Here is a 23,327-nt window from a genome sequence, read left to right on the forward strand (position 1 = left end):
CTCTCCATCTATTTGTATCATCTTTAATTTCTTTCATCAGTGTCTTATAATTTTCTGCATAAAGGTGTTTTGTCTCCTTAGGTAGGTTTCTTCCTAGATATTTTATTCTTTTTGTTGCAGTGGTAAATGGGAGTGTTTTCTTAATTTCATTTTCAGATTTTTCATCATTAGGGTATAGGAATGCCAGAGATTTCTGTGCATTAATTTTGTATCCTGCTACTTTACCAAATACATTGATTAGCTCTAGTAGTTTTCTGGTAGCATATTTGGGATCCTCTATGTATAGTATCATGTCATCTGCAAACAGTGACAGCTTTACTTCTTCTTTTCCAATTTGGATTCCTTTCATTTCTTTTTCTTCTCTGATTTCTGTTGCTAAAACTTCTGAAACAATGTTGAGTCAGAGTGTTGAGGCTGGGCAACCTTGTCTTGTTCCTGATCTTAGTGGAAATGCTTTCAGCTTTTCATCACTGAGGATGATGTTGGCTGTGAGTTTGTCATATATGCCATTTATTATGTTGAGGAAAGTTCCCTCTATGCCTACTTTCTGCAGAGTTTTTATCATAAATGGGTGTTGAATTTTGTAGAAAGCTTTCTCTGCATCTATTGAGATGATCATATGGTTTTTCTCCTTCAGTTTGTTAATATGGTATATCACGTTGATTGATTTGCTTATATTGAAGAATCCTTGCATTCCTGGAATAAACCCCACCTGATCATGGTGTGTGATCCTTTTAATGTGCTGGTGAATTGTTTGCTTGTATTCTGTTGAGGATTTTTGCATCTCTGTTTGTCAGTGATATTGGGCAGTAGTTTTCCTTGTGACATGTTTGTCTGGCTTTGGTATCCGGGTGATGGTGGCCTCGTAGAATGAGTTTGGGAGTGTTCCTCCCTCTGCTATATTTTGGAAGAGTTTGTGAAGATAGGTGTTAGCTCTTCTCTAAATGTTTGAATAGAATTTGCCTGTGATGCCATCAGGTTGTGGACTTTTGTTTGCTGGAAGATTTTTAATCACAGTCTCAATTTCAGTGCTTGTGATTGGTTTGTTCATATTTTCTATTTCTTCCTGATTCAGTCTTAACAGGTTGTGCCTTTCTAAGAATTTGTTCATTTCTTTCAGGTTGTCCATTTTATTGGCATAGAGTTGCTTGTAGTAATCTCTCATGATCTTTTGTATTTCTGCAGTGTCAGTTGTTACTTCTCCTGTTTCATTTCTAATTCTATTGAATTGAGTCTTCTCCCTTTTTTTCTTGATGAGTCTGGCTAATGGTTTATCAATTTTGTTTATCTTCTCAAAGAACCAGCTTTTAGTTTTATTGATCTTTGCTACTGTTTCCCTCATTTTTTACATTTACTTCTGATCTGATTTTTATGATTTCTTTCCTTCTTCTAATTTTAGGGTATTTTTGTTCTTCTTTGTCTAATTGCTTTACGTGCAAGGTTAGTTTTTTTATTTGAGATATTTCCTGTTTCTTAAGGTAGGATTGCATTGCTATAAACTTCCCTCTTAGAACTGCTTTTCCTGCACCCCATAGGTTTTGGGTCGTTGTGTCCATTGTCATTTGTTTCTAGGTATTTTTTGATTTCCTCTTTGATTTCTTCAGTGATCACTTCGTTATTAAGTAGTGTATTGTTTAGCCTCCATGTGTTTGTATTTTTTACAGATCTTCTCCTGTAATTGATATCCACTCTTATAGCGTTGTTTTCAGAAAAGATACTTGATACAATTTCAATTTTCTTAAATTTAGCAAGACTTTATTTGTGACCCAAGATATGATCCAACCTGGAGAATGTTCCATGAGCATTTGAGAAAAATGTGTATTCTGTTGTTTTTGGATGGAATGTCCTATAAATATCAATTAAGTCCATCTTGTTTAATGTATTTTTTAAAGCTTGTGTTTCCTTATTTATTTTCATTTTGGATGATCTGGCCATTGGTGAAAGTGGGGTGTTAAAGTCCCCTTTTATGAATATGTTACAGTTGATTTCCCGTTTTATGGCTGTTAGTATTTGCCTTATGTATTGAGGTGCTCCTATGTTGGATGCATAAATATTTACAATTGCTATATCTTCTTCTTGGGTCGATATCTTGATCATTATGTAGTGTCCTTCTTTGTTTCTTGTCTTTTCTTTAAAGTCTGTTTTGTCTGATATGAGAATTGCTATTCCAGCTTTTTTTGGTTTCCAGTTGCATGGAATATCATTTTCCATCCCCTTGCTGCTTTTAATACGTTTTCTTTTTTTTTTAATTTTTGACAGTTTGATTAATATGTGTCTTGTCGTGTTTCTCCTTTTATTTATCCTGTTTGGGACTCTGTGTGTTTCCTGGACTTTATTATCTATTTCCTTTCCCATATTTTGGAAGTTTTTATCTATAATCTCTTCAAATATTTTCTCCATCCATTTCTTTCTCTTTTCTTATTCTGGGACCCCTATAATTCGAATGTTGGTATGTTTAATGTTGTCTCAGTGGTCTCTGTGACTGTCCTCAGTTCTTTTCATTCTGTTTTCTTTATTCTGCTCTGCATTAGTTATTTCCTCTATTTTATCTTCCAGGTCACTTATCCATTCTTCTGCCTCAGTTATTCTGTTATTGATCCTTTCTAAAGTATTTTTAATTCCATTTATTGTGTTGTTCATCATTGCTTGTTTCCTCTTTAGTTCTTCTAGGTCCTTGTTAAATATTTCTTGCATTTTCTCTATTCTGTTTCTAAGATTTTGGATCACCTTTACTATCCTTATTCTGAATTCTTTTTCAGGTAGACTGACTAGTTCCTCTTCATTTGTTAGGTGTGGTGGGTTTTTATGTTGCTCCTTCATTTGCTGTGTATTTTGCTGCCTTCTCGTTTTGCTTATCTTACTGTGTTTGGGGTCTACTTTTTGCAGGCTGCAGATTTGTATTTCCCGTTTTTTTTTTTTTTTTTTTTGTCTTTCCCCAGTGGCTAAAGTTGGTTCAGTGGGTTGTGTAGGCTTCCCGGTGGAGGGGACTATTGCCTGTGTTCTGGTGGATGAGGTTGCATTTTGTCTTTCTGGTAGCAAGTCCACGTCTGGTGATGTGTTTTGGGGTGTCTGTGACCTTATTACAATTTCAGGCAGCCTCTGTGCTAATGGATGGGGTTGTGTTCCTGTCTGGCTACTTGTTTGGCATAGGGTGTCCAGCACTGTAGCTTGCTGGTCATTGAGTGAAGCTGGGTGTTGCTGTTGACACGGAGATCTCTGGGAGATTTTTGCCATTTGATATTAGGTGGATCTGGGAGGTCTCTTGTGGACCAGTGTCCTGAATTTGGCTCTCCCACCTCAGAGGCACAGCACTGACTCCTGGCTGCAGCAACAAGAGCGTTTCATCCACATGGCTCAGAATAAAAGGGAGAAAAAGTAGAAAGAATGAAAGAAAGAAAGAAACAGGATAAAATAAAATAAAGATGATATAAAATAAATTTATTAAAATAAAAAGTAGTTATTAAGACAAAATTTTCTTTTTAAAGTTACAAAAAAACAAACAAGCAAACAAACAAAAAAACCGGACAGACCAATCCCTAGGACTAATGGTGAAAGCAAAGCTATACAGACAAAATCTCACACAAAAGCATACACATACACACTTACAAAAACATGAAAAGTGGAAAGAATAATATATCTTGCTCTCAAAGTCCACTGCCTCAGTTTGGGATGATTAGTTGTCTATTTGGGTATTCCACCGATACAGGGTACATCAGCTTGATTTTGGAGATTTAATCCGCTGCTCCTTAGTCTGCTGGGAGAAATTTCCCTTTCTCTTCTTTGTTCACACTGCTCCTGGGGTTCAGCTTTGGATTTGGCCCTGCCTCTGTGTGTATGTTGCCGGAGGGCATCTGTTCTTCACTTAGACAGGAAGTGGTTAATGAAGCCGCTGTTTCGGGGGCCCTGCTCACACAGGCCGGGGGGAGGGAGGGGCACGGAGTGCAGGGTGAGCCTGTGGCGGCAGAGGCTGGTGTTTCACTGCAGCAGCTTGTGGTGCACAGTGCATTCTCCTGGGGAAGTTGTCCCTGGATCACGGGACCCTGGCAGTGGTGGGTTGCACAGCCTCCCGGTAGGGCAGGTGTGGATAGTGACCTGTTCTCGCACACAGGCTTCTTGGTAGCGGCAGCAGCATCCTTTGTGTCTCATGCCTGTCTCTGGGATCCACGCTAATAGCCGCAGCTTGTGCCCGTCTCTGGAGCCCCTTTAAACAGCCCTCTTAATCCCCTCTCCTCGTGCACCAGGAAACAAAGAGGGAAGAGAAACTCTCTTGTTTCTTAGGCGGGTCGAGACTTTTTCCTGGCCTTCTTCCTGGCTAACCGTGATGCACTAACCTCTTTTGGCTGTGTTCACGCCACCAGTCCTCTTCCTGCACTCTGACCGAAGCCCGAGCCTCAGCTCGCAGGCCCCACCCACACCAGCAGGTGAGCAGACCAGCCTCTCTGGCTGGTGAGTGCTGGTCGGCACTGATCCTCTGTGCGGGAATCTCTCCACTTTGCCCTCCGCACCCCTGTTGCTGTGCTCTCCTCCACAGCTCCAAAGCTTCCCCCTTCACCACCTGCTGTCGCTGCCCACAAAGGGGCTTCTAGTGTGTGGAAACCTTTCCTCCTTCACAGCTCCCTCCCACTGGTGCAGGTCCCATCCCTATTCTTTTGTCTGTGTTTATTCTTTTTTCTTTTGCCATACCCAGGTACGTGGGGAGTTTCTTGCCTTTTGGGAGGTCTGATGTCTTCTGCCAGCATTCAGTGGATGTTGTGTAGGAGTTATTCCACCTGTAGATGTATTTCTGATGTATATTGTAGTTTTCTTATGACAGGGCGGAAAGCAAGCTCATCACACGAGATGAATTGTGCAGAAGCACAGCAGTACAGGGCTGCTGCTCACTCAGGCAATACAGCACCCTCTGTCCTGCTGTGGTGACTTTTATTTAAGCATTATCTATGTTTACATCTTAAGACTTGTTTTCTTAACATTCCAGAAGTGCCAAAGCAGCAACATATGCTTTTATTGATTATACAACAACAATGGGCTTTCTTGAAGACATGCCATGCTTTGTCCTTGAGCTCATAAGCAGCACAAGGACATCTCCTTGTGTTCCCATCATTCTGATTATACTAAAGTAGCACAAGGACATTTCCTTGTGTTCTGATTATACTGAGGTCATTTCATGGATCAGTGCCCAAAGTATCCCGGACTGCCTGCAGTCCTGGCTTATTCACCAGCCCTCGGTTTGCCGAGGGGTTCTGGCCTATTTGCTAGCCCTTGGTTTGCCGAGTGGTGCCAGCCCTCGGTTTGCCGAGGGGTTCTGGCTTCTTCGCTAGCCCTCGGTTTGCCGAGGGGGGGCTCATGTGTCACGTCTCCTTTCCATGTCCTCAGTTATTCCACTACATTTCCCCCTTTTTGTTTTGCAGCTTGTGCAGCATCAAGGAGAACACGGCAGCTTGTTGCGGTGTTGCCTGGTGGGTGGCATTCACTCGTTGTCAGACTACAATTAAACATATGATTATTATAATGATCATTAACAGTCCTGCGGTAGAACCAAATAAAGCATGTAATTTAGACATAGGATTTAAATTATTAAATCCTTGAATAATTCCAGTCCATACTTCTTGCAAATTAAGTCGTTGTAATTTCTTTTGAAAAGTTTGTTGAATTTCCCCTTGTAAATTCACAATTTCTTCTGTCAAATTTTTGTGATGTAATAAATGTTTTTTTATTTTTGCCCAGGGGAATGCAAACTGATTATATGGAACCGAAGTGACACAAAAGGCACTTTGATTCCAATCACAACGTAGCTTCATTTGTCTTTGCAAATTCACAAGTTGGTCCCCCAACATAACCACAGCTTGTTGTAAGTCTGCTATTTCCGAATGTATTTCCAAATCAATTTGTCGTTGAGAGGACCAAAGCATTTCAGAATTTTTATGCCAATCAGTTATATAATCAACGGTCTGAATAGATTGTTCTAAAGCAACTCCAGCTACTGTAGCAGTAGCTGTTATGGCTATAATACCCATGACAGCTGCAATCAACATTCCTATGAATCTTTTACTTCTTTTTAATGCATCAGCTAAATATTGCAAAACAGCCATAGGAAGAGATACTTGCCATTCCCTTCCAAGATTCACAGGAAACCAAAGACCTGTCCGAGCTCGTAAAATGTATAAACTTTCAGTAGATATGTTAAAAGATATACTAAAATTAATGCAGGTATACAGAGAGCAATTTTTACACATTATAATACCTAGAGTCTTATTCCATTCAGCTGGTCCCTTTAATAATATATAAGGTAATTTCACACAACTACGAGTATACCGAGTAACATTTTTATGAAAAGTCAAACTATGATTTCCAGATTTGTTATCCATATGTCCTAGCCAAGCGTTAATCTTTTCCAAAGCTGCCATAAGCTTCCACAAATCCTTTTGTATAGGATATCCATTTAAATGAGGACCAGGAGGAGAAAACCCTCCAGCATGCCATACTATGGTATCATTAATAGTATTGCTATAAATGGTGTTATTCTCTCTATGCCAGTGTAAATTCTTCAGACCCCTTCTTCCTCGGGCAGAGTCAAAAGGGCTCCAATCAATGATGCTTCCCCCAGAAGTATTAAAAAGTACCCGAGCCATTTCTCCTTGGCATCGAGTCCAGTGGACCCAAACTGATAATCGATGTACAAGAGGCACATGGCATGGAGGCAAATAGGGTGTGAAAACATTCTCATAAAGAGTGGAATTAGAATTCTCAAAACTATAAGCACTCAAAAGATATAACCCATGATATCTGCTTTCATTTTTGACAACACTTAACCATGCCTGATAATTCATTTTAAGGCAATGATCTCCCTTTCCCATACAAATAGGAGGTCCACTAACATCCACCGTGTAATTCTCTATTATCCTTCCTTCTTCTTCTGGCTTCAAAGGGCCTCTATCATCAAAAGGACCAGGCAACCATCCAGACTCATTTACATATACAAGAATTGGGGCATCCCACCAGGTAACCCCCAAATTAAGAGGAGGGTTAGGAATATATGTCCAATATGTATGGTTAGTACAATTTACCTCATTGGCTGATATGCTTATTACCTGTGCAGACAGCACTGCCAACATAGCCACAAAAAGATTGGTGCTAGTGAGGTGTTTACCCTGTGAAATAGCAAGATTTTCAGCAGTGCCTGTAAACTTTTTCATTTGCCCCCAGGTCAATGGAGGCGCCTTCTTCTTTCCACCAAGTCTTAAACTGCATATATTGTCCAGGTTCAAGAACAGTCTTGGCAGGCGCCTCCCAATCCTGAGGAATTAATGTGTTTTCAGAAGCATACCTAGACAAAAGACCTTGAACATAATTAGAATGCATCCCATATGCATTAATGGCTTCTTTTAGCATTTTTAAAATTTTTATATCATGAGAGTTATACTCAACGTTCACATATCCATTTGGAAATTGATCATTAGCAGGCATAGCTTGTCTAACAATAGGGAAAGCAAAGAATGATTCAGAATATTGCTTTTCTTCCTTATTCATCTCTTCTTCCAATGAAAGTTTATTAGATTCAGGTTTTAGAGGAAAGCGAAACTGATGAGAGGCTCCAACAGGATAAGCTGCTAATTCTAAAGGAGGAGCTGAAGGAATAGTAGGACATGGCTCCTGATATGAAGGAGTGGTAGCATTGTTTTTATTTTCTTCCAATTTAACTATCAAATTTTTTAACTTTGAAAGTATATCAGAGATCTCATTCTGTTGAGAAGGTGGCATCTCATTTGGTTTGCTAACTTGCTCCCGATCTTTATCATCATCAGAAAAAGCTCCTTCATCACTGGAACCCGAAAAATCCTCTCCTTTTTCAGACATAAGAGGAGGAGGAGGCAGAGGAAGGTCCTCTATAGGAGACTCACAGAACGGAGTACGAAAAGCAGCAGAGCGATCGGGAGCAGAATTCGGACGCTGGGGACGCGCCCCATTTTCACTTTCAGTTTCAGATTGTAATGGTTCTAGGGCAAGGGAAATTAAATTACAAAGAGACCAAACACGGACAGATATAAGGTCTCCATGCTGATGAACTCTTCTTAACGCTCACATAACCTGTTTCCAAACTTTTAAACTCAACTGGTTATGACTAGTAGGTTGAAACCAGTAACAATGTTTACGAATCTCCGCAAACAGTTCATCAAAAGATTCTGGTTTCACTTTCACTCCTGAACTCCGTAATAATTGTTTCAGGAGTCTAATGTAATTACATTCTACTGATGGGGAATTCCCCATTACTCTACTGTTCCTGAAGGTTTCGCTTACTCTTGAGCGTACCAGATTCCCCTTCAGTCCTGCGATCACGCGATTACTTAACTTCAGGTCCCTGTTTGGGCGCCAAATGTTGTAGTTTTCTTATGACAGGGCCAAAAGCAAGCTCATCACATGAGATGAATTGTGCAGAAGCACAGCAGTAGAGGGCTGCTGCTCGCTCAGGCAATACAGCGCCGTCTGTCCTGCTGTGGTGACTTTTATTTAGGCATTATCTGTGTTTACATCTTAAGACTTGTTTTCTTAACATTCCACAAATGCCAAAGCAGCAACATATGCTTTTATTGATTATACAAGCAACAATACGCTTTCCTGAAGACATGCCGTGCTTCTTCCTTGAGCTCATAAGCAGCACAAGGACATCTCCTTGTGTTCCCATCATTCTGATTATACTAAAGTAGCACAAGGACATTTCCTTGTGTTCTGATTATACTGAGGTCATTTCATGGATCAGTGCCCAAAGTATCCCGGACTGCCTGCAGTCCTGGCTTATTCACCAGCCCTCGATATGCCGAGGGGTTCTGGCCTATTTTCTAGGCCTCGGTTTTCTGAGGGGTGCCAGCCCTCGGTTTGCCGAGAGGTGCCAGCCCTCGGTTTGCCAAGGGGTTCTGGCTTATTTGCTAGTCCTCGGTTTGCCAAGGGGGGGCTCATGGGTCACGTCTCCTTTCCATGTCCTCAGTTATTCCACTACAATGTATCTGTGGGGAGGAAGGTGATCTCCGTATCTTACTCTTCTGCCATCTTCTATCTTTGCGCTTTCTGTCCTCTTCAATTGATCTATATTTCTGTTTTTGTGGCAGTACCGTACTGTCTTTATCACTCTGGCTTTGTAGTATAGTCTGAAGTCTGAGAGCCTGATTCCTCAAATAACAAAAGATTGCTTTTTTTATTTGGGGTCTTTTGTGTTTCAATACAAATTGTGAAATTATTTCTAGTTCTGTGAAAAATGATATTGGTAGTTTGATATTGATTGCATTGAATCTGTAGATTGCTTTGGGTCGTATAGTCATTTTCACAATGTTGATTCTTCCAATCCAAGAACATGGTATATCTCTCCATCTGATTGTATCATCTTTAATTTCTTCCATCAGTGTCTTATAGTTTTCTGCATATAGGTCTTTTGTCTCCTTAGGTAGGTTTATTCCCAGGTATTTTATTCTTTTTGTTGCAGTGGTAAATGGCAGTGTTTCCTTAATTTCTCTTTCAGATTCTTAATCATAAGTGTATAAGAATGCAAGAGATTTCTGTTCTTTAATTTTGTATCCTGCTACTTTACCAAATTCAGTGATTAGCTCTAGTAGTTTTCTGGTAGCGTCTTTAGGATTCTCTATGTATAGTATCATGTCATCTGCAAACAGTGACAGCTTTACTTCTTCTTTACCAATTTGGATTCCTTTTATTTCTTTTTCTTCTCTGATTGCTGTGGCTAAAACTTCCAAAACTATGTTAAATAACAGCAGTGAGAGTGGGCAACCTTGTCTTGTTCCTGACCTTAGTGGAAATGGTTTCAGTTTTTCACCATTGAGAACAATGTTGGCTCTGTGTTTGTCATATATGGTCTTTATTATGTTGAGGTAAGTTCCCTCTATGCCTACATTCTGGAGGGTTTTTATCATAAATCGGTGTTGAATGCTTTTTCTGCATCTATTGAGATGATTTTATCATTTTTCTCTTTCAATTTGTTAATATGATTTATCACATTGCTTGATTTGTATATATTGAAGAATCTGCATTCCTGGGATAACCTCCACTTGATCATGGTGTATGATCCTTTTAATGTGCTATTGGATTCTGTTTGCTAGTATTTTGTTGAGGAGTTTTGCATCTATGTTCATCAGTGATATTGGCCTGTAGTTTTCTTTGTGATATCTTTGTCTGGTTTTGGTATCAGGGTGATCATGGCCTTGTAGAATGAGTTTGGAAGTATTCCTCCCTCTGCTATATTTTGGAAGAGTTTGAGAAGGATAGGTGTTAACTCTTCTCTAAATGTTTGATGGAATTCGTCTGTGAAGCCATCTGGTCATGGGCTTTTTTTTTTTTGCAAGACTTAATCACAGTCTCAATTTCAGTTCTTCTGGTTGGTCTGTTTATATATTCTGTTTCTTCCTTGTTCAGTATCAGGAGGTTGTGGTTTTCTAGGAATTTGTCCATTTCTTTCAGGTTGTCCGTTTTTTTGGCTTGTAGTAATCTCTCATGATCTTTTGTATTTCTGCAGTGTCAGTTGTTACTTCTCCTTTTTTCATTTCTAATTCTATTGATTTGAGTCTTCTCCCTTTTTTTGTTGATGAGTCTGGCTAATGGTTTATCAATTTTGTTTATCTTCTCAAAGAACTAGCTTTCAGTTTTATTGATCTTTGCTATTGTTTCCTTCATATTTTTTTCAGTTATTCTGATCTTATCTTTATGATTTCTTTCCTTCTGCTAACTTTTGCGTTTTTTTGTTCTTCTTTCTCCAGTTGCTCTAGGTGTAAGGTTAGGTTGTTTATTTGAGATGTTTATTGTTTTGTGAGGTAGGTTTGTATTGCTATAGACTTCCCTCTTAGAACTGCTTTTTCTGTATCCCATAGTTTTCGGGTCATCTTGTTTTCATTGTCATTTGTTTCTTGATATTTTTTGTTTTCCTCTTTGATTTCTTCAGTTATCTCTTGGTTATTTAATAGTGTATTGTTTAGCCTCCATGTGTTTGTATTTTTTACAGATTATTTCCTGTAATTGATATCTAGTCTCATAGCCTTGTGGTCGGGAAAGATACTTGATATGATTTCAGTTTCCTTATATTTACCAAGGCTTGACTTGTGACCCAAGATATGATCTATCCTGGAGAATGTTCCATGAGCACTTGAGAAGAAAGTGTATTCTGTTGTTTTTGGTTGGAATGTCTTATAATTATCAATGAAGTTCATCTTGTTTAATGTATCATTTAAAGCTTGTGTTTCCTTATTTAGTTTCATTTTGGATGATCTGTCCATTGGTGAAAATGGGGAGTTAAAGTCCCCTTCTATGACTGTGTTGCTGTTGATTTCCCCTTTTATAGCTTTATGTATTGATGTGCTCTTATGTTGGATGCATAAATTTTTACAACTGTTGTATCTTCTTCTTCGATTGATCCCTGGGTCATTATGTAGTGTCCTTCTTTGTCTCTTGTAATAGTCTGTATTTGCAAGTCTATTTTGTCTGTTATGAGAATTGCTACTCCAGCTTTCTTTTGATTTCCATTTGCATGGAATATCTTTTTCCATCTGTTCACTTTCAGTCTGTATATGTCCCTAGGTCTGAATTGGGTCTCTTATAGACAGCATATATACGGGTCTTGTTTTTTTATCCATTCAGCAGTCTATGCCTTTTGGTGGGAACATTTATTCCATTTATGTTTACGGTTGTTGTTGATATGTATGTTCTGATAACCATTTTCTTAATTGTTTTGGGTTTGGTATTGTGGGTCTTTTTCTTCTCTTGTGTTTCCTGCCTAGAGAAGTTCCTTTATCATTTGTTGTAATGGTGGTTTTGTGGTTCTGAATTCTCTTAGCTTTTGTTTGTCTGTAAGCATTTTAATTTCTCCATTGAATCTGAATGAGATCCTTGCTGTGTAAAGTAATCTTGGTTGTAGGTTTTTCCCTTTTACCACTTTAAATATGTCGTGCCACTCCCTTCTGGCTTGCAGAATTTCTGCTGAAAGGTCAGCTGTGAAACTTATGGGGATTCCTTTCTTTTTTATTTGTTGTTGTTCCCTTACTGCTTTTAATATTTTTTCTTTGTATTTAATTTTTGGTAGTTTCATTGATATGTGACTTTGCGTGTTTCTCGTTGGATTTATCCTGTATGTGACTCTCTGCACTTCCTGGACTTGATTGACTATTTCCTTTCCTATATTAGGCAAGTTTTCAGCTATAATCTCTTCAAATATTTTCTCAGTCCGTTTATTTTTCTCTTCTTCTTCTGGGACCCCTATAATTCCACTGTTGGTGCATTTAATGTTGTCCTATAATTCCACTGTTGATTCATTTAATGTTGTCCTAGAGGTCTCTGAGACTGTGGTCAATTCTTTTCATTCTTTTTTGTTTATTTTGCTCTGTGGTAGTTATTTCCACTACTTTATCTTCCAGGTCACTTATCCATTCTTCTGCCTTAGTTATAGTGCTATTGATTTCTTCTAGAGGATTTTTAGCTTCATTTATTCTGTTGTTCATTCTTGTGTTTTTGCTCTTTAGTTATTCAGGGTTCTTGTTAAACAGTACTTATATTTTCTCCATTCCACTTCCAAGATTTTGGATCAGCTTTAGTATCATTATTCTGAATTCTTTTTCAGGTAGACTGCCTATTTCCTCTCCATCTTTTTGGTCTGGTAAGTTTTTGCTATGCTCCTTCATCTGCTGTGTGTTTGTCTGTCTTCTCATTTTGCTTAACTTACTGTGCTAGGCATCTCCTTTCCACATGCTGCAGGTTCGTAGTTCCTGTTGTTTTTGATGTCTGCCCCCAGTGACGAATTTTGGTTCAGTGGGTCGTGTAGGTCTCCCAGTGGAGGGGACTGGTCCTTGTGTTCTGGTGGATTAGGCTGGGTATTGTCTTTCTGGTGGTGTGTTTTGAGTTATCTGTTACCTTATTATGATTTTAGGCAGCCTCTCTGCTAATGGGTGGGGTTGTGTTCCTGTCTTGCTAGTTATTTGGCATAGGGTGTCCAGCACTGTAGCTTGCTAGTCATTGAGCGGAGCTGGGTCTTATGTTGAGATGGAGATTTCTGGGTGAGCTTTTGCCATTTGATATTATGTTGAGCCTGGAGGTCTGTGTTTGACCAATGTCCTAAAGTCGGCTCTCCTACCTCAGAGGCACATGTTTGACAGCTGGCTGGAGCACCAAGACCCTGTCAGCCACACAGCTCAGAAGAAAAGGGAGAAGAAAAGAAAGAAGAAAAAACAAATAACATAAAGTTATTATGGTAAAAAAATTTAAAAAGCCATTAAAAATAAAAAATGAAAAAGTAATAAAAAAAGAAAAAGAAAGAAAGAAAGAAAGAATGAAGAGAGTGACCATACCAAGAAACAAATCCACCAATGACAGCAAGCACTAAAAGCTATACTAAGAAAAAACCATTAGAAAAGGACAGAGAGAACTCTAGGACAAATGGTAAAAGCAAAGCTATAGAGAGAAAATCACTCAAAGAAGCATATACATACACAGCTACAGAAAGAGAAAAAGGGAAACCATGTATATATCTATATATAAAAGAAAAGGAAGAGAGCAACCAAATTATTAAACAAATCTACCAATGGTAATAAACTTTAAGTACTAAAATAAGATAAACATAAAACCAGAAACAGGGGCTTCCCTGGTGGTGCAGTGTTTGAGAGTCTGCCTGCTAATGCAGGGGACACGGGTTTGAGCCCTGGTCTGGGAAGTTCCCACATGCCATGGAGCAACTAGGCCCATGAGCCACAACTACTGAGCCTGTGCGTCTGGAGCCTATGCTCTGCAACAGGAGAGGCTGCAGTAGTGAGAGACCCGTGCACCACGATGAAGAGTGGCCCCTGCTTGCCGCAACTAGAGAAAGCCCTCACACAGAAATGAAGACCCAACACAGCAAAAATAAATAAATTAAAAAAAAAACCAGAAACAAATTTGATACAGAAAGCAAATCCCAAGTCTACAGTTGCTCCCAAAGTCCACCACCTTAATTTTGGGTTGATTCATTGTCTCTTCAGGTATTCCAGAGATGCAAGATACATCAAGTTGATTGTGGAGATTTAATCAGCTGCTCCTGAGGCTGCTGGGAGAGATTTCCCTTTCTCTTCCTTGTTCGCACAGCTCCTAGGGTTCTGCTTTGGATTTGGCCCCACCTCTTCATGTAGGTCTCCTGAGTGCATCTGTTCTTCACTCAGACGGGACAGTGTTAAAGTAGCAACTGATTAGGGGTCTCTGGCTCACTCAGGCCTTGGGGAGGGCGGGATATGGTATGTGCGGCCAGCCTGAGGTGGCAGAGGCTGGCGTCACGTTGCAACAGCCTGTGGCATGCCATGTGTTCTCCCGGGGAAGTTGTCCTTGGATCACGGGACCCTGGCAGTGGTGGGCTGCACAGGCTCCCAGGAGGGGAGGTGTGTATTGTGACCTGTGCTTGCACACAGGCTTCTTGGTGGCTGCAGCACAAACTTTAGCATTTCATGCCTGTCTCTGGTGTCTGCACTGATAGCCTCAGCTCGTGCCCATCTCTGGAGCTCTTTTGGGCAGTGCTCTGAATCCCCTCTCCTCGTGCACCCTGAAACAATGTTCTCTTGCCTCTTACGCAGTTCCAGACATTTTCCCAGACTTCCTCCTGGCTAGCTGTGGTGCACTAGCCTCCTTCAGGCTGTGTTCATGCAGCAAACCCCTGTCCTCTCCCTAGGATGTAACCTCCGAAGCCGGAGCCTCAGCTCCCAGCCCCCACATGCCCCAGCAGGTTAGCAGACAATCGTCTCAGGCTGGTGAGTGCTGGTCAGCACCGATCCTCTGTGCGAGAGTCCCTCCGCTTTGCCCTCTGCACCTTTATTGCTGCACTTTCTTCCATGGCTCCATAGCTTCCCTCCCGCCAAACCACTGTCTCCACCAGTGAAGGGGCTTCCTAGTGTGTGGAAACTTTTCCTCCTTCACAACTCCCTTCCAGAGGTGTAGGTTCTGTCCCTATTCTTTTGCCTCTGTTTTTTTCTTTTTTTCTTTTGCCCTACCCAGGTATGTGGTGAGTTTCTTGCCTTTTGGGAGGTCTGAGGTCTTCTGCCAGCTTTCAGTAGGTGTTCTGTAGGATTTGTTCCACATGTAGATGTATTCTGATGTATTTGTGGGGAGGAAGTTGATCTCTAAGTCTTACTCCTCTGACATCTTGAAGGTCTCTGTTGTCCTTTAAAAGGGAATAAAGGGGTTGTGCATACAAGGAGAAATTGGGAACCCAACTTCTGCAATAGCTTCCTAGCTTGAGAAAGCCTCTCAATTTACATTTGGTGCCAGGAAGTGGTAACTGAGATATGACCTGGATGTGTGTAGGATGAAGCAGTAGTCCTTGGGGTGGGGCATAAGCAAATAACCCAAGTATCGTACCTGAGTTGGAACAAATTGGAGCTTAGCCCTTGAAGCCTTATGCCCCTTGTGTGCTAGCTGAGTGAGGAGATGTAGCCTGTCCTTGAGGTTTGCTTCCTCAGTGGGGGAGCATAGCAAAAGTTCATCAACATATTGGAGTAAAGTAGAGCCATGGGTTAAATTCACATTGGCCAGGTCTTGTCTCGATATTTGTGAAAAATAAATAGGGCTTTCCATGTAGCCCTGAGGCATAATGGTCCAAGTAAATTGACATCCCTCACACCTGAAGGCACACAGGTATTGGCAATCTGGATGGACAGGAATGGTGAAGAAAGTACTATATAAATCTATGATTGTAAAAAATTGTGTGTTTAAAGAGATTAAATTGAGAATGGTATGAGAGTTGGTGACTACAGGGTAACGTGGTATGAGTATATTGTTTATGGCTCGGAGATATTGAATAATATGACAAACTCGACCATGAGGCTTGAATATCGCAAGGATTGTTGTGTTACAAGGACTGGTGCATGGGATTATGAGACCCTTCTGGAGGTGTACCTTGGCAGTGGGATGAATTCTTTCCAGAGCCTCAGGTCTGAGAGGGTATTGTCTGAGGTGAGGTGAAGGTTTATTAGGGTCTATCTGTATCTTAATTGGTGGGACTGAATGAATGTATTCTGTGTCATTTGAAGAGGTGGGCCTTAAGGTAGGAGGAACAGAATCTATCAAATCCTTATGACTGAGAATTGACAAGGTATGAGCAAGGAGGGGAATTTCAATATTAGTACTAGATTCAGAAGTAAATCTCAAGGGGTCAAGAATTTGTAAATGTATTTCCTCTTTTGGGTAAAAGGAAATATTAGCTTGTAATTTTTCCAGTAGGTCTTGGCCCAAAAGGTGTACAGGAGCAGAAGGAACAAGAAGGAACTGGGGTGGATTCCCTGAAAAGAGCCTATCTCAAAAGACAATGGGATACTTACCTGACAGGGGAGATACCATGCTCATGAAGGTGGTTTTCCAAGGGTGAGGCTCACTCATTGCACTGCAAGTGTGCTGACCCCTGCGATTTCCCCAAATGGGGGAAACTCGACTGCATAATTTGTGGTGGGGTGGGACTGTGTGCGTGCTCTCCCCTGAAAAAAAAATGGGGACAATTTGCTTACCTTCATAACTGTGTTGGAAACTCCCACCATTTGTACCTTTTCTGTACTTCGAGGAACGGGGAGGCTTGAGGTTGGTGAGGTTCAAGACAAAGTTGCTCCTGTGTTCAGAAGAGCAGTAATAGCTTCAGCTCCTATAAAATGGTCCAGTTCTCCCAACGGTGTTAGTGGGAATAGTGGGAAGACCCCAACACTTTCTTCCAGAGCATCCCTATTTGTGATTGTCTAAAAAAAGGAGGTGCTTCTCAAATTTCTCAGAGAGTTCATGAAAGGGGCCAGGGTGAGGGGGTTTGGGATGCTGATAGGGCCCTCTTTTTAACTTTGGGTGCTTCTTCCACTGGTCAGGCTGGGGCCTTGATCTTGGTAGGGTCCATAAGAGGAATTGTGGTCTTTCTGTTGAGGTGGCCGCTGAGCAGCAGTGGCCAGTTGCTGCAGCTGCAAATTCATGATTTTAATGGTCTTGTGTTTTTCTATATGTTTGATTATTTTAGATAGCTAATTAGCCAAATTGACCACATCAGGAGTGGCCATTATTTCCCAATTTAATTGTACCTGTTTCACCAGCAGTCTGAGTTCCTCATCAAATCCCCCAACAAAGATTGAATTAAAGAGGGTTTGAGTATTGTTTGCCCCAGCAGGTATTCTGCAGTTTTTCCCAGAATACTGTCTATAGGCATGAGTAATAATCGTGAACAGTTTCATCAGGTCGTTGTGTAGTAGACTGAATTTTTCCCTGGGCAGTGGTACAGGGAAAAGCCTGAGGAGTTGCTTCATGAAAGGCTCGAGCTACCTGAGAAGCTGGTGCCACTGCATCAATGTCGTTTCTATGGATATCTTCCTATGAAGCCAGTTGGCAGTAGTTTGCCAATGTCTGGCTTGGCTTTCTCCAATTAAGATGTGGGTTAGTTGATACAAGTCAGAGAAGCCTGGATCATAGGTTCGTATCGCAAAGTTAAATTCTTCCACAAACCAGGGAGGTGGTCCTCAGTGACCTTGGGAAATTCCTGAGCTATGGCCTGTAATTCTGCAGGTGACCAAACCCTATAGTCTACCAGATAACATGTGCCAGCAAGATTCTTTTATGTCGTCTCTGGTATACCATTGCCATTTACCTAGGTAAGCACAGGAGGCAGCCCCATACTTTTTGTATATGTACCCAGCAGGAGTCCCAGATGGGTGAGAATCTTCCCCCATAGCAGTCTGAGACTGTGACCATCCCATTATTATGCACTCACCAAAAGGAAGTAAGTCCTTAAGCGATCAGTTGATTAAACAAAAGACAGCCAGAATAAAGGCCTCAACCTCAACCAAAGAAGGAGGTTCTGGACCAAAAGGACTTACTGCCCAGGCCTGGGGCCACAAGGGAGGCAGTAAAGCATGAGAGACTCATGCAGGTACCTTGCTCAAACACATGGCAGCTTCGGAGCTGGGCATATCACTTCAGATCCCACTTCTGACACTAATAGTGTCAGCTGAAATGACCACGGTCTGTAAAAAGGCAAAAAGCAGTTTATTTGGGGTCTTAGAACTGCAATTCAGGAATCATAGATTCTGGAGGATACCAGAATAGTGTCTCACTAGAGGAGAATAGCAGGGATTTTTATAGGAAAAGAGGGAAGTTAATGTAGGTTTACACAAGTTGTTTACCAAGAATTTGGATTGAAGGTCAAAATTATTCTATATAATATGTTTGGGTTATGGAATGCATCTCATTTGTTACTAAAGAAAGGTATGTTTTCTTAGGCCAAATAAAGTCCAGTTCTCAACATTATTCTTTCCTTTTAGCAACTCAGCAACTATATAGCAGTTTCAATTTGGAGTGTTAAGCAAAATTCCAGCATGGGCAGCAAACATGGAGGTGCTCAGGTCATGTCTCAGTCATTCCTGACAGTTATTTTCGTACTAGAAAAGTCTTCTCCCTATTTGTTAACTTAAGATTATGATGATGCTTGATGGGCAAAGCAGGAACTCCAAGCAAGATCCCTGGTAGGATCCAGCCTTGCTTTTTTCTGGGTCTCTTCCTTTCCAGGTCATATCATTTGCACCAGGTTCCCTGGCATGGTAGAGGAAGGTGACCTCACAAAGAAAAGGGGCTTCTGCTATTCATACAGCCTCTTCTCCCAACCCACCTAACCCTGGGCCACTGTACTTGTCCAGTTAATAATGAGTTTATCTGAATTCTTCCTTTTTTGACCTTTTCACCTGGGGGAGAAGGGGAGGCAGAACTGCCCTTGTACTTGAGTGTTAAAATATTTAAAAAATTAAAACCCCCATATTGGGGGATTCAAGCTATAAAACTGGGCTAGTTGTATGGTAAGGGAGAAGATACCATTATCCCACCCACATCAAAATAATAGAAGCAGCTAATACATTGAGTATTTAACTATATGGCAGGCACTGTGCTAAACAACCCATAAGGGAGGTAGTATTAATACTCCCATGTCACAAATGAGGAAACTGGGACCATTAGAGGTGAAGTGACTTGTCTAATAAAGATAGGAGTGTTAAGTTTTAGACTGATGTGGAGATGGGGTTAGTGCTCAAGAAAACTTTAACTGGCATCATGTTCAGACTCCTTTTGTACTTCATGGATGGGATTGTAAGTCTTGAAAATAAATAAAAATTCCAAATGAAGACTTAGTTCTTTAAATAACATTGGCATTTCCTTTGGTGCCTGGCAGGGCTGTGAGTGCCAATAGGTGATATCTTGCCAGAAGTCTACTATTTTTACTTTATTATAAGTTCTGGGAAGAATTAGGGTTGAACTAATGACAAGGACTTAGAATTGCCTCTCTCTTATTTATTCACCATTTCCACAAAAGGGAAATGCATCTGTCTTGTTCATTTCAGGACAAAGAGATAACCATGAGCTTGTCAGTCATTAGTTCTGCATGTCAAGTGCAAAAGTGACTTTTATTTTTGGCTCTTTTTTGAGTCTTTTTCTCTTCTTGGGAAGACTTTAAAAAAAACTATTAAAGTATAACATACATAAAGTTCATAGATTATAAGTTTGTACTCCATGAATATTCACAAGCTGCGCATACCCATGTAACCAGCACCGTGGTCCAAGATACAGAACATTACTAGGAATCCCCTCATTCCTCTTCTAGTCAATACCCCTCCCAAGGGTAACCACTACCCTGACTTCCAACAGAATAGGATGCCACATGTGATGTATCCACTTTTCTGTTGATGGGAAATTTCCTGTTCTGACTGTTACAAGTAGAGCATTCTTTTGACAGCTATACACATGCATTTTTGTTGGGATATATACATAGAAGTGAATTTCTGGATAGTAGGATATGCATTCATTCAGAGAGAGTAGATACTACCAGTTTTGCACTCCCAACACCTATGTATAAGAGAGGCTTTGTCCTGTAAAGTTATAGCCTTAGAGTTTAATTATGAATTTTGTAGCACCTCAGGACTACCCAAAAGTTTAGTGACTCTCCTGTCTAAATCAGAAATTATCCTACCCCCATCACTTCTGTGTTATTTAGCACATAGAGTTCTTAATTACCTTACATTCCTGGAATGGAACTTTATTAATTAGGATTTTTTTCAGTTAACATTTATTGAGTTTCAACTGGCTTAGAAATTTACTGTAGTGATTAAGAGTGTGTGCTTTGGATCCAGACTGTCTGAATTCAATCTCAACTCTGCTACTTAACTAACATTTTGATCTTGACAAGTATGTAACTTCTCTGTGCCTCAGTTTCTTCATCTGTCAAATGGTAATGATAACAATAGTACCTATCTCGCAGGGTTGTTATAAGGATTAAATGAGTTAATATTTGTAAAAGTGCTTAGAACAGTGCTTGGCACATTGTGAATGCTTAATTTAGCTACTGATTACTATCATCATCATCATTATTAATTGTTATTATTTACAGAACCCCACATTGGGAGTTGTTAATGATACATAGCTATCTTAGATATAGGAACTATCCTCTAGGATCTCTTAAGTAAGGTGATGAGATGTTAAGCATAAGATTCAAGAATGAAAGTGAGAACATTCAAGAGAGGGACAAATGAAATACTATTGGAGTTTAAAGACAAATAGGATCCAGTTCTAGATGAGTGTGAAGAGTATGAAATGAAGAAAGCTTTATAGAAGGAGTGGCTTGTAAGCTGAGTCTGAATAATAGGATTTTACTCTTCAGAGATTGGGAAGGTGAGAGGGACTCCCTACCAAGGGAACTGCAAGAGCATAAGCTCAGAGGCTTAAGCTCAGAGGCAGGATTGAGAGGAATGAAGAAAGGAATTAAGTTGGAGAAATAGCTTTTGTAGATTGTAGAATGCCTTGAATGTTACAATGAGGAACTTGAACTTGGTTCTACAGGTAGCAACAACCTGCTTAAGCTTTGTAAGTCTAGAACATAAAATGCAAAAGTTAGAAAGGACCTTTAAAAATATTATCTAAATGAGGAATGGGAATGCAGTTTCTTTTTTGCATGATGGGAATGTTCTAAAATTATGTTGTGGTGATGGTTTTACAATTCTGTAAATTCACTAAAAAATCAATGAATTGTACATGCAAAATAAGTGAATTTTATGGTATGTAAGTTCACTAAAGTTATGAATGAATGAACGAATGAATGAGTAAGATCATCTCATGATAGTCCAAGCCTCTTATTTCACAAATGCGAAAGCTGTGGCACAGATTGCTGAAGTTTCTTGTCCAAGGTCAAACATCTAGCAAGTGTCAGAGCCAGCATTCTCTTTTTGTTGTTTAGTATGCATGACTGGTTCAGACTATGATAAATTGTATGGAATTATCATTGAAACAAGAGCCAAAATAATTGAGAATGCTGGATGGGTATGCAATGCTATTCTGGATAATAGTAGTAAGTAATAACACTTTATACTACCTTACTGTTTACAAAGTGCTTTTCAAGCCACCCTACCTGCTCTCAATGTAAAAATTTATATGAAGATATTGAAATATGGCAGAAGAGTAAGATGCAGAGATCACCTTCCTCCCCACAGATACATCAGAATTACATCAACACATGGAACAACTCCTACAGAACACCTACTGAACACTGGCAGAAGACCTCAGACCTCCCAAAAGGCAAGAAACTCCCCATGTACATGGGTAGGGCAAAAGAAAAAAGAATAAACAGAGACAAAAGAATAGGGATAGGACCTGCACCAGTGGGAGGGAGCTGTGAAGGAGGAAAGGTTTCCACACACTAGAAGCCCCTTTGTGGGCAGAGAATGCAGGTGGTGGAGGGGGGAGCTTCAGAGCCGCGGAGGAGACTGCAGCAACAGGGGTGCAGAGGGCAAAGAGGAGAGATGTCTGCAAAGAGGATCAGTGCTGACCAGCACTCACCAGCCCAAGACGCTTGTATGCTCACCTGCCGGGGTGGACAGGGCTGGGAGCTGAGGCTCGGGCTTCAGTCAGAGTGCAGGGAGAGGACTGGCGGCGTGAACACAGCCTGAAGGGGCTAGCCAGGAGGGAGCCCGAGATAAAGTCTGGACCTGACAAAGAGGCAAGAGACTTTTTCTTCAATCTTTGTTTCCTGGTGTGTGAGGAGAGGGGATTAAGAGCGTTGCTTAAAGGAGCTCCAGAGATGGGCGCAAGCTGTGGCTAACAGCGCAGACCCCAGATGGGCATGAGATGCTAAGGCTAATGCTGGCACCACCAAGAAGCCTGTGTGTGAGCACAGATCACTCTCCACACCTCCCTTCCAGGGAGCCTGTGCAGTCCGCCACTGCCAGGGTCCCGGGATCCAGGGACAACTTCCCTGAGAGAACGCACGGCATGTCTCAGGCTGGTGCAATGGCACGCTGGCCTCTGGCACTGCAGGCTCGCCCCACACTCTGTACCCCTCCCTTACCCCAGCCTGAGTGAGCCACAGACCCTGAATCAGCAGCTTCTTTATCCCTGTCCTGTCTGAGCGAAGAAAAGACATCCTCCTATGAGGAACATGCAGAGGCGGGGCCATATCCAAAGCTGAAACCTGGAAGCTGTGCGAACAAAGAAGAGAAAGGGAAATCTCTCCCAGCGGCCTCAGGAGCAGTGGATTATATCTCCACAATCAACTTGATGTACTCTGCATTTGTGGAATACCTGAATAGACAATGAATCATCCCAATTTGAGGAGGTGGACTTTGAGAGCAAGATTTATTATTTTCCCCCTTTTCCTCTTTTTGTGAGTGTGTATGTGAATGCTTCAGGATGAGATTTTGTCTGTATAGCTTTGCTTTCACAGTTTGTCCTAGGGTCCTATTCATCCTATTTTTTTTTTTACATTAAAAATTTTTTTCTTAATAATTATTTTTTATTTTAATAACTTTATTTTATTTTATCCTCTTTCTTTCCTTCTTTTGTTTTATGTTTTCTCCCTTTTATTCTTAGCCGTGTGGATGAAAGGCTCGTGGTGCTGCAGCCAGGAGTCAGTGCTGTGCCTCTGAGGTGGGAGAGCCAACTTAGGGCACTGGACCACAAGAGACCTCCCAGCTCCACGTAATATCAAATGGCGAAAATTTCCGAGAGATCTCCATGTCAACACCAACACCCACCTTCGCTCAACGACCAGCAAGTTACAGTGCTGGATACCCTATGCCAAATAACTAGCAAGACAGGAACACAACCCCACCCATTAGCAGAGAGGCTGCCTAAATCATAATAAGTTCACAGACACCCCAAAACACACGAGCAGAAGTGAACCTGCCCCCCAGAAATACAAGATCAAGCCTGATCCACCAGAAAACAGGCACTAGGGCCTTCCACCAGGAAACCTACACAACCCACTGAACCAAATTTAGCCACTGGGGACAGACACCAAAAACCACGGGAACTACGAACCTGCAGCCTGTGAA

At 41.0% G+C, this 23,327-nt stretch overlaps 2 protein-coding genes and 1 non-coding gene across 7 annotated transcripts in view; 2 read left to right on the top strand and 1 right to left on the bottom strand.

Moving 5' to 3' along the window:
- Window positions 1-23,327, top strand: part of MTMR8 (myotubularin related protein 8) — a 248,058-nt gene that overhangs the window by 15,838 nt on the left and 208,893 nt on the right. The gene's annotated exons all lie outside the window — the stretch shown is intronic.
- Window positions 5,327-7,901, bottom strand: LOC137217488 (endogenous retrovirus group K member 6 Env polyprotein-like). Its single transcript, XM_067724395.1, has one exon. It carries the CDS (start codon window positions 7,191-7,193, stop codon window positions 5,478-5,480), a length of 1,716 nt encoding a protein of 571 aa, XP_067580496.1. The 5' UTR covers window positions 7,194-7,901; the 3' UTR covers window positions 5,327-5,477.
- LOC137217707 (U1 spliceosomal RNA) lies at window positions 16,312-16,475 on the top strand. The gene has a single exon (XR_010940209.1). It is a non-coding gene; the product is annotated as a U1 spliceosomal RNA (small nuclear RNA).

This window comes from Pseudorca crassidens, chromosome X (assembly GCF_039906515.1).
Source record: "Pseudorca crassidens isolate mPseCra1 chromosome X, mPseCra1.hap1, whole genome shotgun sequence".
Classification (NCBI taxonomy): domain Eukaryota; kingdom Metazoa; phylum Chordata; class Mammalia; order Artiodactyla; family Delphinidae; genus Pseudorca; species Pseudorca crassidens.

Excerpts from the sequence above, each read along its gene's own strand:
- LOC137217488 (XM_067724395.1), bottom strand. The coding sequence starts at position 7,193 with ATGAAAAAGTTTACAGGCACTGCTGAAAATCTTGCTATTTCACAGGGT.